This window comes from Fonsecaea monophora (assembly GCF_001642475.1).
Source record: "Fonsecaea monophora strain CBS 269.37 chromosome Unknown Scaff56, whole genome shotgun sequence".
In the NCBI taxonomy this organism is placed as follows: domain Eukaryota; kingdom Fungi; phylum Ascomycota; class Eurotiomycetes; order Chaetothyriales; family Herpotrichiellaceae; genus Fonsecaea; species Fonsecaea monophora.
In genome coordinates this window covers 759-15,470 of record NW_019173987.1, presented here as the reverse complement: position 1 = coordinate 15,470, position 14,712 = coordinate 759, and the positions used below count along the sequence as shown (strand labels likewise).

The window sequence follows — 14,712 nt, the reverse complement described above, 5'->3', positions numbered from 1 at the left end:
GTGTGCATCCTTCTCAAGTTCGCCGTGATCAAGCAGCCGCCTGATCTTCCCGTGGTACTAAGCTGGACTGAGATCCCTTTTTATGGAATGGCGTGATGCCTGGGATGCTCTGCTCTTGCTCGTCCAGTTGTCACTAGTGGGGCAAACATCTCTTGCTGCCCAGCATATTTGGTCTTTCGATCCCCTTCTACCGGAATGGTATATTGCCACTCCGGGATTTCGTTCGGCTCGGTCTCTCAAACTTTTCTCCTTGACCTCCCTCAACTCACTCCCTTTCTCTGAGCTTGCCCATGATGGCATCAATCACGTCCATATCTGCCGCAGAGACCTGATCAGGACCGACGATATCCTTTGGCAACCGCTTTACCGCCTCGTTCATGGCAGGCTGGTAATTCCGGATGCCTGAACTCAGGGCGTAGACGGCTTTCCTTCGTACGGCCTTGTCCGCGTCATCGAGGGAAACCTGGACAAGCCGCTCAATGCCGTTGAGGGCTAAGAGTCGCTCCTGGGCTTTGACGTTGTTCTGGACTGCCGTGCCGATGCACCAGGCCGCCATGCGTCTCAAGTCTGCCGAATGGCTCTCAAGTTGCGCCAGCAGCGGCGACCAAAGGCCCAGTGGCTCCATATTGTTGGCGTTGTCTATGCTTTCGACCAGTTGTTCGAGGTTGTCGAAGGCGGTCATTTTGGCGTCGTGGGTGACTTCGGGGTCGGAGGATTCGATGATGGCCATGGCTTCTCGCATCAAGTCGGCGTCGCTCGGACCGCCCATCAGCGAGCGCAGCACATCAGCCGACAGGCCTCTGGGTTCTCTGACGGGCTGATCGGGGTTTCGACCAGTGTCGGAGTTCTCGATACTCCATTGTAGTAGGGAGTTTAGTCCTGGTTCCATGATGGGCAATCAGGTAGGTATGTTACAATTTCTCCAAAAAGGGCAAAAATTGGTCTGTCTAGTAGTGTTCAAAGTATTATATTCGCTCAGAGGATATGATCTGAATGAGAATTCTCTTGTAAACGTCCGAAGAGATTGCTGTGGTTGCTCTTCAAGGGCTTCTTATGAGGTTAGGAAACGGGACGCCTGGCCAATCAAAATCCAGAATCTTCCAGAAGCCACTAGGGCCCTGCTGCACCTTCGAGCCTCTCTGAATTCTAGTTGGCTGGGACGACGAGCTCAAGGACAATCAATATGACATTGTATCGTATTGAGAGCAATTTCCAAGGTTATGAGTACCCCCATCCCAGGCAGCAGAGTAATTAAGCCAGGATCTCTGATAAGTCTCAAATAAGAGGTGACCGTTTGGTGCCGTCAGTTCGATTAAGAGCGATGACTAAGGCCCTGTTCTGCAAATGGCGTTGGTGGCTGTGCCACTGATACGCTGGGCAATTGTTCTTCCGCATTCCGGGCTTTGGCTACCCCGCGATTTGTGGCTGGGAGGCTTGAACTGCCCACGCACACAAACTCCAAGAAAAATTCCATGGAGAGAAATACTTGGTGCCTGTTGGTGGTTAGCAAAACACTGTGGGTGGGCAACTACGCCCCCCAAGAAACCAGAGGACGATTCTTCGGCACCCTTTCACACTTCGCTAAGTCTTACTACAGAGTCGTCAAGACACGGTGAGCAACAAAAAGCGACTAATACGGCTGAGGTCCATCGATAGTGGGGCAGAAAAGTCATTATCTCCCCATGTGCCTTCGTCCATACCGAATACTACTGGTAGTATCGAGAAGCGCAAGGAAAGTGTTGGATCCGTCATCATCAGCCGCACTTTGGCACCAGCAACTCCTCCAAGGGCCAAAACACGGCCCGGGCTGGGAGGTTTAAAGCACCATTTCTAGCATTACTAGGGAGGTTGATCAGGCCAGCCTTGGGCGGGAATTGTAGTTGCCTGTTGCTTGGGGACCCGGTGACGAGGCTCATCCGTACTTTGAAGAAGCCATATTGCGCGGCCATACCGCCACGCGTGGAGAAAATCGTATGAGCTTGAGCATCTTGGTACATACTAGTTGTCAGTAGTCGGTGGCCCATACAAGTAGTCGTCGCTAATAAAGAAAGGAACGGAAAGGCGCCTCCCATTACCTGAGATTTTATTGCAGGAGGCGGTCGACCCCAGCCCATCCGCGCGTATTCGCCTTCCACTCCCAAAGGTATTTGAGGCTGAGTGCCGCACCTTTTCCCTGCAATCCAGAACCAATACTGATACATAATCCAAGTCTTACGACTAGCATCACAGGCATCATTCATCACTCTTAGCCGCACCAAGTGTGGCCATCCCTGCCATCGTTTCCCTCACCGAAAGCTCGAATCGCTCCTCAGACTTGACCCCATCCGGTCTTGGCGCCTCGTAGCTGCCCGATTTAGCCCACCGCCCAAACCAAACCACCGCTACTTCTGCTCCTCCATCTTACCCTCCTCAGCTTCTTGTCTCCATCCTCAATCCCTTCTATCTATCCAATCTCCTTGCTCGTCTTCTCGAAGGTCTTTTTTCACCTTCGACATCTCGAGTCCTTTCACATTTCTCTCCCATTCTCCCATCCTCGCCGTTGTCGACCACCCCTCACTTCGTCCTTCACTAATCCGTCACAATGGAAGGTAAGCCAAATTCCAGCTCTAGTGCAATTGCTTCTTGAACACAGTTCTGATCCCGGATCCAATACTGATATGGCTTTCACTCAACAGAAGAAGTTGCTGCGCTCGTCATTGACAATGGGTAAGCACCCCTATCCTCGGCCGGATTTCCCTGCCTGCGCCCACCCACAATCTCGCTCTCGACACGCGAGCTTCAATTGCGGGTGACCCGGAAGAGGAGGATATTAGCGCCAACTGTGGCCACAATACTGACAATGACTCCTCCAGCTCTGGTATGTGCAAAGCTGGCTTTGCCGGTGACGATGCGCCTCGAGCTGTCTTCCGTAAGTTGTCCATGCCCCGCATTGAACCGAGAACATCTGAAACTCACACACGGTGACAGCGTCCATTGTCGGTCGACCTCGTCACCATGGTATCATGATCGGTATGGGTCAAAAAGACTCATATGTCGGCGACGAGGCCCAGTCCAAGCGTGGTATTTTGACTCTGCGATACCCCATCGAACACGGTGTTGTGACAAACTGGGACGACATGGAAAAGATTTGGCATCACACTTTCTACAACGAACTCCGTGTTGCCCCTGAAGAGCACCCCGTGCTCTTGACCGAAGCTCCCATCAACCCCAAGTCCAACAGAGAGAAGATGACGCAGATCGTCTTTGAGACCTTCAACGCCCCTGCCTTTTACGTTTCTATTCAGGCTGTGCTCTCTCTGTACGCATCTGGTCGCACAACTGGTATTGTGTTGGACTCTGGCGATGGTGTCACCCACGTTGTCCCCATCTACGAAGGGTTTGCCCTTCCTCACGCCATCTCCCGTGTCGATATGGCTGGTCGTGATTTGACCGACTACTTGATGAAGATCTTGGCTGAGCGCGGTTACACTTTCTCCACCACTGCCGAACGAGAAATCGTCCGAGATATCAAGGAGAAGCTGTGCTACGTCGCCCTCGACTTTGAGCAAGAAATTCAAACCGCTTCCCAGAGCTCCAGCCTGGAGAAGTCTTATGAGCTACCTGATGGTCAGGTCATCACCATCGGCAACGAACGATTCCGAGCTCCTGAGGCCCTCTTCCAGCCAAGCGTTCTGGGTCTCGAATCCGGCGGTATCCACGTTACCACTTTCAACTCCATCATGAAATGCGACGTCGATGTTCGAAAGGATTTGTACGGCAACATTGTCATGGTAAGTCCAACCTTCTCTGGGATCAGATGAACACAATGATTGACACTTTTTTTCAGTCTGGTGGTACTACCATGTATCCCGGTATCTCCGACCGGATGCAGAAGGAAATCACTGCTCTTGCCCCATCGTCCATGAAGGTCAAGATCATTGCTCCTCCCGAGCGTAAATACTCTGTCTGGATTGGTGGTTCCATCTTGGCTTCTCTTTCCACATTCCAACAGATGTGGATCTCCAAGCAGGAGTACGATGAGAGCGGGCCTTCGATTGTGCACCGCAAGTGCTTCTAAACACTCTTTGAGCATCGGGTATGCTTGAAGTAGTTGGACGCGACGCAGCAAATTTCTAGAGCAAGCTGTCAACGAGAACAAGGTCATGATGAAATTAAATGGCACGTGGAGCATAGATTGTGGGAGCGAGGAGCGAAGGGAAAGGATCCAAAGTGCTCCAGCGTAGCACAGAGGCGTGTCTGAACATCTTCAGGACACTTGAGTCATTGGAGCGTGTACCGGGACAAAAGTAACATCTTCAATGAGTATCATCATTCCAGATAGTGTCTAGAACGCAATGCGAGCAAGCTTAGGTCTTCCCCTCGTGTTTTTTTGGTCGGCATGTGCAAAAGTCGTGTCCTGAAGCGTGTCTGTATGGTGTCCAGTCCCCCACAAGCATCTCCCGAAGAGGCACATGGCTCTGATATGGACCAGTAGTCATCCAGTGGACGGTGGTGGTCAGGCTTTGCTGATCTCTTTCCGATACGATAGCACATCACCGGGCACTTCCTGCACGGTGGCGCCATCTTCGGCCGGCTCCAAGACTTTCCACTCACAAGTAATTCCCTCGTCCTCGAACTTCTTGATGATGACACGGGCGATGCTCTCGAAATTGTCCGTGGCGAGGGCCAATATGGTGGGTCCCGCGCCGGACAGGCAGATTCCCAGGAGTCCCGGGTGTGTCTGGGGGGACATGGAGGATAGTATGGAGGGGAGGGCGGGGATGAGACCGGCGCGGTAAGGCTGATGGATCCTGTCTTGCATGGCGGAGTAGATGAGCGAGGGGTCGGGAGGGGAGTCGGAGAGGACGGTGGTGAGGAGGGCGATGCGTTGAAGATTGAAGATCTGTGCCCGCGATCCCCGAGGAGGCGGGAGAGGGATGAATCAGTACTGCCATGCATGTATGTCTCTTGTTCCTTTTGGCTTTCGTCCTTTCGCTCGCGCGATAGCAGGTAGGAAATTTCCCCCTTTCCTCCCCTTTTCAAGGGAAGAATTCGGTAAAACCATAACAAACGTCTAGAGAGATGGAGGGAGGGGAAAAAAACTTACCATGTCCTGTCTAGAATACTCGGTTGGCAATACCTGTCTGGCTTTGGCCGTGCTCACCTCAAAGTCCGGGATGATTGCCAGAGCCTTGATCTCCTTGGCCCAGTTGAATCTCCTGTAGTGGCCTATATTCTCGGGCGGGATCGGGGGGATGAGGCCAGTGTCGACGCCACCGGCCGGTTGGGGAAGGACCTCTGAGAGCGGGACCTCCTTGCGCGCCATGTCGACTGGGTCGAGCTCGTTGAGGTAGGTGCCCACGAAGCCGCCGTAGAGGGCGGCGGCGACGTTGTCCGGGTGCCGCTCGACCATGAGGCAGAAGTCCAGGAGCCGGGCCTTGGGCAGATTCAGTCCGCCGACGACGTTGCCGAGGAGCACGCCGCCAACCACGGCGGCGCCTGAGGATCCCAGCCCGCGGCCCAGGGGGATGGGATTATGGATGTGCACGTGCGTCTGCGCCGGGAACTCATGCTGCTGGTGGCACCGCAGCACGTACAGTGCCGTGCGCGTTAGCAGGTTGTTTTCTGGGTTCAGGTCGATGTCCTCGGCGCCCACGCCCGTGTAGCTGACGGTGCAGTTGAGCGGGTTCGACGATGGGTCTGCCGGCGCTGATCGGTCGATGCTGACTCGGATTTCGAGGTACATGGACAGGGCGAGGCCGATGACATCGAATCCGGGGCCTGAATGTGAGTGAAGACGTTGTCAGGGATTAGCAGCACGAGAAAGAAAGGCCGAAGTATCAGGCCTTCGTAACATGGCATTGGCACACAAGGCTGAAACTCACCGATGTTGGCGGACGAACATGGTATCTCTATCTCGCTGTTAGCCTGGTCACATAGATCAAGGTGTGTGCCACAAGGGTCAAACTCACTGATGAGATACATGGCGCGATCTACGTTCCCTTAGGACCCTGGAGAGATACGTCTGTATGCGTGGGTGTATGTGTTGAGGTTGCGGTCGAGGTTGGCGCAAGTGTTTATGACTCTGTGGTCCAAGTCATGGAAAGAGAAAAAAAAAGTGGATGTTTGCTTATGTTCCCTTTTTCCTTCGTCCTTTTCTCTGAAGGTGGTTCTTCTTTCACCACATGCGATGTGCGCTCTCAACTCCTCCCTCTTTCCATTCTTTTTGCTTTTGGAGAGAGAGAAAAAGTCCAGACCGAAGATCTCGAGAGTCTTCCCTCGTCCCCTCCACAAAACTTGATCGGGCCAATCGGAGCCACAAATGGCAAACCAAAATCCGCCCACGCGACTCGTCAATTTTTCCACCATTCTCGGTTTTATCCTCCTTTACCCTTCATCGGTATTTTGTTGCTATGCGAGAAGTGACTTGATATTTGATCGGTTTCTTTGCCAGTTGTCGGGAGAAAAATTCAATGTGGCTGCAAGTTGGTGGGTTCAGGGATGTATCATAGCAGGGAGTTCGCTTTTTCAGCCGCGACGAGACAACTGTCCAGAAGATATCATGGGGAACACCCGAGAGACAGAACTTTTGCAGTCCCTTCACATTTATGCATCTTCGTGACTTGGATCGAATTGAGTCTGCTGAGCCAGACGGTACGCGACAACTTTCCACCGTCGCCATGCTACTGCCTCGTCACACCTCTTGGACAGGAAGAGAATCGTGCAGATATGGGGTTAGAAAGTGAGCTGGGTTAATATAGAATTCCTGTCTCAAGTGCTTCGATCATGATGTATCCTACCTACTATGCTATTCTACGGTCTCCTCGCAGCCTAATTGTTGTGGACTGAACTTACAGGGAGCTAGCCTCAGTCGCAGTCAATCTACATCCCCTCGTGACTCTGGATGACCTAGTCTTCTGGTAATAGAGTCTATGTTTTGATTTTCAATGATTTGCTGTCATCACCTGCTGATTAGCCAAGCTAGCACTCTGCACAATGACTAGATGGGAATGAATACAATGTTGGTGCTGAACCTCTCTCGCTATCTTGCTCTCCTGGAGGCATTTCGGAATGTCGGCTCGGCGCTGCTTTTACTATTCCACTCAAGTCCCTCACTAATTTCATCTAATGCATAAAAATGCCCAGTGAAATGTGTGATAATAGTCACTTAGCCAGATAAAGCAAGTGTGGCGGGGCTGGATGTAGTAGACAGTAGGACGGCGCCAATTCCTTTCCTAAAGGGGATGAACCGCGACGAGATTTTCCATGGCTTGGCATCAATTCTCATTTTTTCTCTCTCTGCCCCTCCTCTTGACGTCTTTTGGTTCTAAGAGCTGGTCTCGCCGATTTAATGCTAGACTACGATTTTACTTCTTGGGCGGGACTCTGACTGCTCCTTTTCGAGTCTTTTTCCTGGACCTACATACCTTACAATGGCGGAGAGACTACGAATCCTCGTTGTTGGTGCAGGCGGCCGAGAACATGCCCTTGCCTGGAAGTTATCCAGGTCGCCTTCGGTCGATGTGGTCCATGTTGCCCCCGGTAACGGAGGTACAGAGGCTGACAATATCGTCAATGTGCACATATCCACCGATGACTTCACAGAGCTCGTTGCCCATGCGAGGAAGCATGGTTTGAACTTGGTTGTCGTGGGCCCAGAGGCCCCTCTGGTCGCGGGTATTGAGCAGTTCTTCAGAGCCGTGGGCATCCGCTGCTTTGGACCCAGCAAGGCCGCTGCGAGAATGGAAGGCTCCAAAGCCTTCTCAAAGGACTTTATGCTTCGTCACGGCATTCCGACGGCAGCATTCCGGAATTTCAGCGACTACGAATCTGCACGTGAATACCTGGACTCGGTCAACCATGATGTCGTGATCAAGGCTGACGGTCTTGCCGCTGGGAAGGGCGTCATAATCCCCAAGACGAAACAGGAGGCGCATGATGCCCTGAAGATGATCATGGTAGCTCGCGAGTTCGGCTCGGCCGGCTCACAGGTCGTGATCGAGGAGTTTCTGGAGGGCGAGGAGCTGAGTGTGCTCTCTTTCAGTGATGGTTACACTATTCGGTCATTGCCGCCTGCTCAAGATCACAAGCGTGTCTTCGATGGTGATCAGGGCCCAAACACTGGAGGCATGGGCTGCTACGCGCCGACCAGAGTCGCCTCGAAAGAGCTTATTGCACAGATTGACCGGGAAATTGTTCAACCTACAGTCGACTGTATGCGGCGTGAGGGCATGCCCTTCGTCGGCATGCTATTTACTGGCTTGATGATCACCAAAAACGGACCCAAAGTCCTCGAATACAACGTCAGAGGAGGAGACCCAGAAACACAAACCCTGCTGCCTCTACTTAGCGATGACACCGATCTGGCCAAGGTAATGCTGGCCTGTACAGAACATTGGTTGGATGGTGTTGAACTCAAGATTGAATCCAAGTTTGCGGCTACGGTGGTGGCATGCGCTGAAGGCTACCCAGGCACTTATGCAAAAAATAGACCCATCTCAATACAGCAAACTCCCGCTGATACCTTCGTCTTTCACGCCGGTACAGTTAGAGATGGAAAGCAAATAATTTCTGTTGGAGGCCGTGTGATTGGCTCGACATCAACTGCGGAGACATTGGAAGAGGCGGTGGCTAAGGCATATAAGGGAATGGAGTGCATCAAATTCAATGGTATGCACTTCCGCAAAGACATCGGCCATCGGGCTTTCAAGCGAAAAGCGCAGGAAAACGGCGCAGAAGAGGCTGTGATGACCTATGCGTCAGCCGGAGTGTCTATCGACGCAGGGAACAACCTCGTTTCCAGGATCAAGCCTGCAGTGAAGGCGACCGCACGTCCTGGGGCAGACGCCGTCATAGGTGGCTTTGGCGGTGCCTTTGACCTTGCAAAAGCGGGTTACCACGAAAAGTCTCCAATTGTCATTGGAGCCATCGACGGAGTTGGCACAAAACTCAAGATTGCCCATGCGATGAATGTCCACGACACTGTCGGCATCGACTTGGTCGCTATGAACGTGAATGACCTCGTTGTGCAAGGAGCAGAACCACTCATGTTCCTCGACTGCTACACTTGCAGTATCCTGGACGTGGATATCGCGAGTGATTTCATTCGAGGTGTCTGCGAGGGCTGTAAGATTGCAAATTGTGCACTCGTCGGAGGAGAGACTGCTGAAATGCCTGGTCTGTTGAGTGGCACCGAATACGATGCAGTTGGTGCCGCTCTAGGGGCTGTTGATATCCCTGCCGGTAAGAGAATATTGCCCGATCTCGAGAGCATGGTCGAAGGCGATGTCCTCCTAGGTCTGGCATCGAGTGGGATTCACTCGAACGGTTTCTCCCTGGTCCGTCGCATCGTTGAGAAAATGCATCTGGCGTTATCAGACACTGCTCCGTGGAATCTCGAAACGACGGTGGGCAGATCACTGCTTACCCCGACCCGGATCTATGTTGTTTCTTTACTACAAGCAGTCAAGCGAGACTTGGTGAAGGGTATGGCGCATATCACAGGCGGCGGGCTCTTGGAAAATGTACCCAGAATGCTTCCCAGCCATCTTGCCGCCAAAATCGACGTTTCTGCTTGGGGTCGCCCGGGTGTCTTTAAGTGGCTTCAACAAGCAGGAAATGTCAGCAACGAAGAGATGAGTCGGACTTTCAACAATGGGATAGGTATGGCCCTTGTCGTGTCTGACGTTGCATCCGGGGAGGTGAAGAAAATTCTCGAAGCTGAGGGTGAAACCGTCTACAAGATCGGTAAGCTGGTCGAGAGACAAGCAGGACAGGAGGCTTGTAAGCTTCAGAATCTCGACTCATGGGGTCCGTCCTAATGCGCCGCTCATTTCTGGTGGGTGCGGCAGGCTTTTCGCTTGAACTGTCTAGAGTATGAAAGAACTCTACGGTACCAGTCATGTCCACACGGAACTATGGCTTTTTTCCTCGTTCCGCAACACGTCAAGCATTTCAAAACATGCAAGCCACTGAGATCTTCATAAGTGGTTGTGTCGGACAAATGATCAGCTGCTCCTGAGCTTGAACTCGGCAGCTGACTGGTTGATATATCCTTGTGCTCGTGTCTTGACCCAGCAGCTCCCACGGGCTTGCGGAGGTTTTCTACTTCCGCCGCTCCGCATGCAGCTCAGCCTTGTCTGTATAAAGGGGTCAGTGACTAATTGCAGAGAAGACGAAGGTGACATCCATTTCATCATGGCTTGCGTCTCGATCGATGGAGATGGCTATAAAGCAGAGTCTCTTGTCTTGCCTTTTTTTGCATTCTGTTGTTCATCCTCAACAACCAATTCAGTCTAAACCGCGCAGATTCCACGACAGAAAGCTATTCTTCCCGGAACATTTTGAGCAAATCCAAAAGCTATACTCCCAAGAGATCTTCTTCATCATGAATGCCAATACAACCATCGTCATAGGTGCAAGCAGGGGTATTGGTCTCGAGTTGGCAAAATATATCGCGCAGAAGCCTGAACACCATGTCCTCGCAACGATGCGCAAACCCTTCGATCTGGGCAAAGCCAATGTTGATGTACTCGAGCTCGACCAGATTAACCAGAAATCTGTCGACGCTGCAGCTGCACTCGTTAAAGAAGCAGACACGTTGATCGTCAATGGTGCCATTGGGGAAGATGAGCTCCTCACCAAGATCTCTTCCGACAGACTTCTTCACTACCTTGATACAAATGTCGCTGGTCCTCACCGAGTCGTCAACGCCTTCCTCCCTGCACTGCGAGCCCGCAAGACTCGAAAGATTATTTACATCTCTTCCACAGCGGCTTCACTTGCGAGCCAAGTCGGCGAGAAATGGGGACTTCGCGGACCCTATGCGACCTCCAAAGCTGCCGGCAACATGTTGACCGTTCAGTTCCACAACGAGCTGCACGAAGATGGTTTCACTGTGGTTGCCATACATCCGGGCTGGGTCGACACCGATATGGGCCGGGTTGGAGGCGACGGTGCCATGCCACCGCTCGAGTCCGTGCAGCAGATCATGAAGATCGTCGATGAACTGACCAGTGCTGATGGAGCCAAGTTTTTCAACATAGACGGCACAATTCTGTCCTGGTAAAGACCGGGTACATGTGTTGATAGTATGGTGGTGATTTTGGCCGGCAATAGGGATTAGAAGGAGAGACATACGGTACATGGCATAGACGATAGACTTTGGTGACAGCAATTCAAGCGTGGCGAATCTTGTTCTGAGTTCAATTTGCTTCAGCTAGCCAATACATTGACTTCAGTTGATTGCAATAGGAAGAGTTTCTAAGATCTGCTACCGTGGCGAAGGGATGAAGACGCTGGGACAAGGCTGAGCGTATGCTCCAAACTACTCGAAGGACTACGGCAAAGTATATGAAAATATTTGGGTGATTCCTGGAAAAAAAGTATCGAGTGAAGTCCAGGCTCAAGCATGCGACCAGACATTTACTCTGGTAGTCCATTTCTTTCGCTACCTTGTAACAGACTCACATAGGCACGATTTGGTTCTTCGGTCCTTATTTTTCCAGACTTCTTCGTCGACTGGGTTGTCTCTCCTGCAGGAATAGTCCCTTTGCAACTCGGGCATAGACCGTCATTCCTCCCTGTCCTCGTTGGGATCATTTTTCACATGCTGCCTCGCTCGGTGAGGCATTACATATGTCCACCCTGTCAGATCAAACATGGCGCCTGGACTGGCGTGCGGATTTCCCTCGAGACCTCACCTGCGCAAACTTCTCGATTTCTCTGCTCTACAACCGTCCAGAGTCTCCGGAACCGTAACCGGACGCGGCAAGGTGCATCAGGCGACGTAGAGAACCAAGAAGCGTCTATACAAACGGATGGCGAGAACGGTAATGGGAAAGCATCTCATGGCGGCCGAAAGAAGTCGAGTCAGAAGCTAGGGGCACAAGGACAAGCGACTAGGAAGCCTGCAGCGGCGCGGTCGCGCTCACTAGGAGATCGTGCTCCCCGGAAGCTCACAGCAGTACAGAAAAATGAACTTAACGCGTTCTCAATGTTCCGGGCGAAGATGCGCAAAATCGCGTCTCAATTGATACCGAAGGTTGCATCGAGGACCGAGGACTTGACCCTAGACCAAGTGCTGGATGGGCCAGAGCTCAAAAGGAAGGGTTTCAAACGCCGTGCATCCAGGCTCCGATCGGCGTATCCTGGACGCTCCTACGAAGAGGTGGACAATGACCTCGGGGCCGTGATGCCCTTCAAAAGCGGGAAGAAGCCTCTCTCGGACGAAGCAGCGAGAGTCTTGACTGCCCTAGGACTTTTGGACAGTCGTGCTGTCACAGATCCCAGTGGTCTGCAGGCAGAGGCATCTTCAGCACCAGAAGTGACACAGAGCGCGGCGACCCCAAACCCACAGGCCCTCATGGTCGAGACCCCGAAAGACCTACTGAATCCTCCCTCAATGATTGCCCCTCCTGCACAAGAACATGACGAAGGGACCATCAGTGTGTCAAATGTCCTACCCACACCAAAACAAGATCCGATACGCAAACATGAGGTGATACCGCAGCAAAAGGAAAAGGCGAGAATTGCCGTCATGAAAGGAGACAATGTACGCGAGGCAAAGGCAGACGCCTTCTCACTGGTGCCATTGATGGCAGAGCCAACAACTGTGCCGAGACTGAGTCATGATCTGTCGCGCGTTCTGTTCAATCCAGGTGTCTACCAATTGCAGGATCCACGGTCAAGAGTATGGAACTTCGATCCATACCTGGGCACGCTGATGCCTGCCTCTGAGTTCAACTACGATGCATTGAACAAGTACATCACTTCCTCTGAGGACACTAATCTTCGAGAAGTGGCTCTGCAACACACGAAACGGTATATCGGTTCCACTTCAAGCATGTCGGGGGTCCTGTCCCATTTCCATTTCCTTCTTTCAGGCTTTCGGGGTCTCAACTTGGAGAACTTGACTCGGGGATTCAAGGATGATGGTGTCCACTTTACCAGACTGCAGCGAGGTCCCACGGCTATCTTCCTCCGGCACAAAGATGGTGTATATGCCGTGGACGCAGACAAAGAATTTGATTCTGCAAATATCCTTATGAGTCTCGGCCGCTCAATGGAGAAGCTCCTGACACTCGACAAGGAAGAATTTGAACGATACAGAAGGACCAAGGATGCGGCTAAAGAATCCCCGATGCCCTCCACTGAGCCTGAAGTATATCACTATTCAGGATTGGGCGAGTTCCTCCTGCGTTCTCAACTAGACGCACATGATCCTCGCCTGCCCGGGACAGGCATGTTTGACCTCAAGACCCGAGCCGTGGCGGCTGTCCGAATGATGGTCCACAACCATGAAGTCGGTGCGGGCTACCAGATCAAAGAGAGGTTTGGAACGTGGGAGTCGTACGAACGAGAATACTACGATATGATGAGATCTGCCTTTCTCAAGTACTCCCTTCAGGTGCGCATGGGCCGCATGGACGGCATCTTTGTTGCGTATCACAACACCGAACGCCTGTTTGGGTTTCAATACGTACCTATTTCTGAGCTTGATCTGGCACTGCACGGACAGTCGGACCGTATTCTAGGTGACCGAGAATTCTCACTCAGCATTCAGCTTCTCGACGACATTTTCAACGAAGCGACGAAGAAGCACCCAGGTCAGTCGCTTCGGTTTCACTTTGAGGCCAGGGAGGCCACGACTGCCTCTCCGCCTTACATGTACATCTTTGCGGAGCCGGTTACGGAGGAAGAGATCGTCGAGATTCAAAACCTGAAAAAGGAAGAGATCCGGGCATTCGAGGACCGTTTGTTTAACCCACGACGAAGCCAGTCGCACGAGAGTGACGAGGAGGAGGACGAGGAGGAAGATGAGACAGAGCTCGAGGCTGAAAGTGACGAGGGTAAATCCAATGCCCCTCTAGCTCCCGCCTCTCCAGCTACCACAACTGGAGGTCCCGCTCATGGCTCCAACGCCGCCAATGTCGCGTTTCTGGATAGCATCTTGGGCATGAATATCCACGATGCTCTGGGAGCCAAATCGAGCGATGGGACGGCTGATTTTCATTCTGCGGCCATCGAAGGGTCGGCTGCACAATCTCCAACGCTGAAACCATTCTCTGCCTGGAAGCTGCACATTAGGAATCTGGTCAATGGACTGCCGGTTGTCCGACCTGAGAACCTGAAAGAAGGAGATACGTGGACGCTGCAGTACACACTCAAGCCGCTCGCCGACCACGAAGCCCGCCGACATTACGGCCTCTGTAAAAACCGCCGCAAGGCCACGCTGGAAGCTCCCCAGGACGCGGATGAAGCAGCCAGCTTCTATATTCGACGTCTCATATCGATGAGCCGCAGCGGTGCACAGTGGCGGCGGCATTTGGATAAACTTGACGCTCAACGCAAACGGGTTGTACTATATGGGGATGATAGATGACGAACGATCTGTCTGTACACTAGGGCAACAAGGATATATTCTCAGAGCATGTCGAAATACATCCGGGGTATCAGGGTATGTAATACTTGTACATAGATTAGGAACAGGCGAGAGACATGTCTCATGATCAAAGACACCAAAACTATATTCGAAGCAACAATGGCATGTTCCACACGCAGCACAAGACAGGGGGGGGGGGATCTGTCATTCTTTTTATATTCTGCCTTTTGGACCCCAGCCACAATATCCATCACTGAGACCTCGTCGGCCACCACCATGTATCAACGTATCAAACTCCACAGTGACGATGGGACAGGATCGCGAGAACCGGGGAGTCTAGGGAACTTCGT

At 52.3% G+C, this 14,712-nt stretch overlaps 6 protein-coding genes across 6 annotated transcripts; 4 read left to right on the top strand and 2 right to left on the bottom strand.

Annotated features, from left to right (window-relative positions):
* Positions 1 to 265: 265 nt before the first annotated feature.
* On the bottom strand, positions 266 to 889 carry AYO21_07351 (hypothetical protein; the record flags this gene model as incomplete). Its single annotated transcript, XM_022657307.1, has 1 exon — positions 266 to 889. The coding sequence occupies one exon, from the start codon at positions 887 to 889 to the stop codon at positions 266 to 268; it is 624 nt and encodes a 207-aa protein (XP_022510320.1).
* Positions 890 to 2,657: 1,768 nt separating this feature from the next.
* AYO21_07350 (actin, gamma) lies at positions 2,658 to 4,057 on the top strand (the record flags this gene model as incomplete). Its single annotated transcript, XM_022657306.1, has 4 exons — positions 2,658 to 2,706; positions 2,777 to 2,908; positions 2,968 to 3,770; positions 3,827 to 4,057. 4 exons carry the CDS (start codon positions 2,658 to 2,660, stop codon positions 4,055 to 4,057), a joined length of 1,215 nt encoding a protein of 404 aa, XP_022510319.1.
* Positions 4,058 to 4,495: 438 nt separating this feature from the next.
* Positions 4,496 to 5,964, bottom strand: AYO21_07349 (homoserine kinase; the record flags this gene model as incomplete). Its single annotated transcript, XM_022657305.1, has 3 exons — positions 4,496 to 4,882; positions 5,087 to 5,760; positions 5,865 to 5,964. 3 exons carry the CDS (start codon positions 5,962 to 5,964, stop codon positions 4,496 to 4,498), a joined length of 1,161 nt encoding a protein of 386 aa, XP_022510318.1.
* Positions 5,965 to 7,412: 1,448 nt separating this feature from the next.
* AYO21_07348 (phosphoribosylamine-glycine ligase) lies at positions 7,413 to 9,800 on the top strand (the record flags this gene model as incomplete). Its single annotated transcript, XM_022657304.1, has 1 exon — positions 7,413 to 9,800. The coding sequence occupies one exon, from the start codon at positions 7,413 to 7,415 to the stop codon at positions 9,798 to 9,800; it is 2,388 nt and encodes a 795-aa protein (XP_022510317.1).
* Positions 9,801 to 10,366: 566 nt separating this feature from the next.
* On the top strand, positions 10,367 to 11,047 carry AYO21_07347 (hypothetical protein; the record flags this gene model as incomplete). The annotated part of the gene is made up of 1 exon (XM_022657303.1): positions 10,367 to 11,047. One exon carries the CDS (start codon positions 10,367 to 10,369, stop codon positions 11,045 to 11,047), a length of 681 nt encoding a protein of 226 aa, XP_022510316.1.
* Positions 11,048 to 11,639: 592 nt separating this feature from the next.
* On the top strand, positions 11,640 to 14,362 carry AYO21_07346 (hypothetical protein; the record flags this gene model as incomplete). Its single annotated transcript, XM_022657302.1, has 2 exons — positions 11,640 to 11,753; positions 11,807 to 14,362. The coding sequence occupies 2 exons, from the start codon at positions 11,640 to 11,642 to the stop codon at positions 14,360 to 14,362; spliced, it is 2,670 nt and encodes an 889-aa protein (XP_022510315.1).
* Between the last annotated feature and the right edge of the window lie 350 nt (positions 14,363 to 14,712).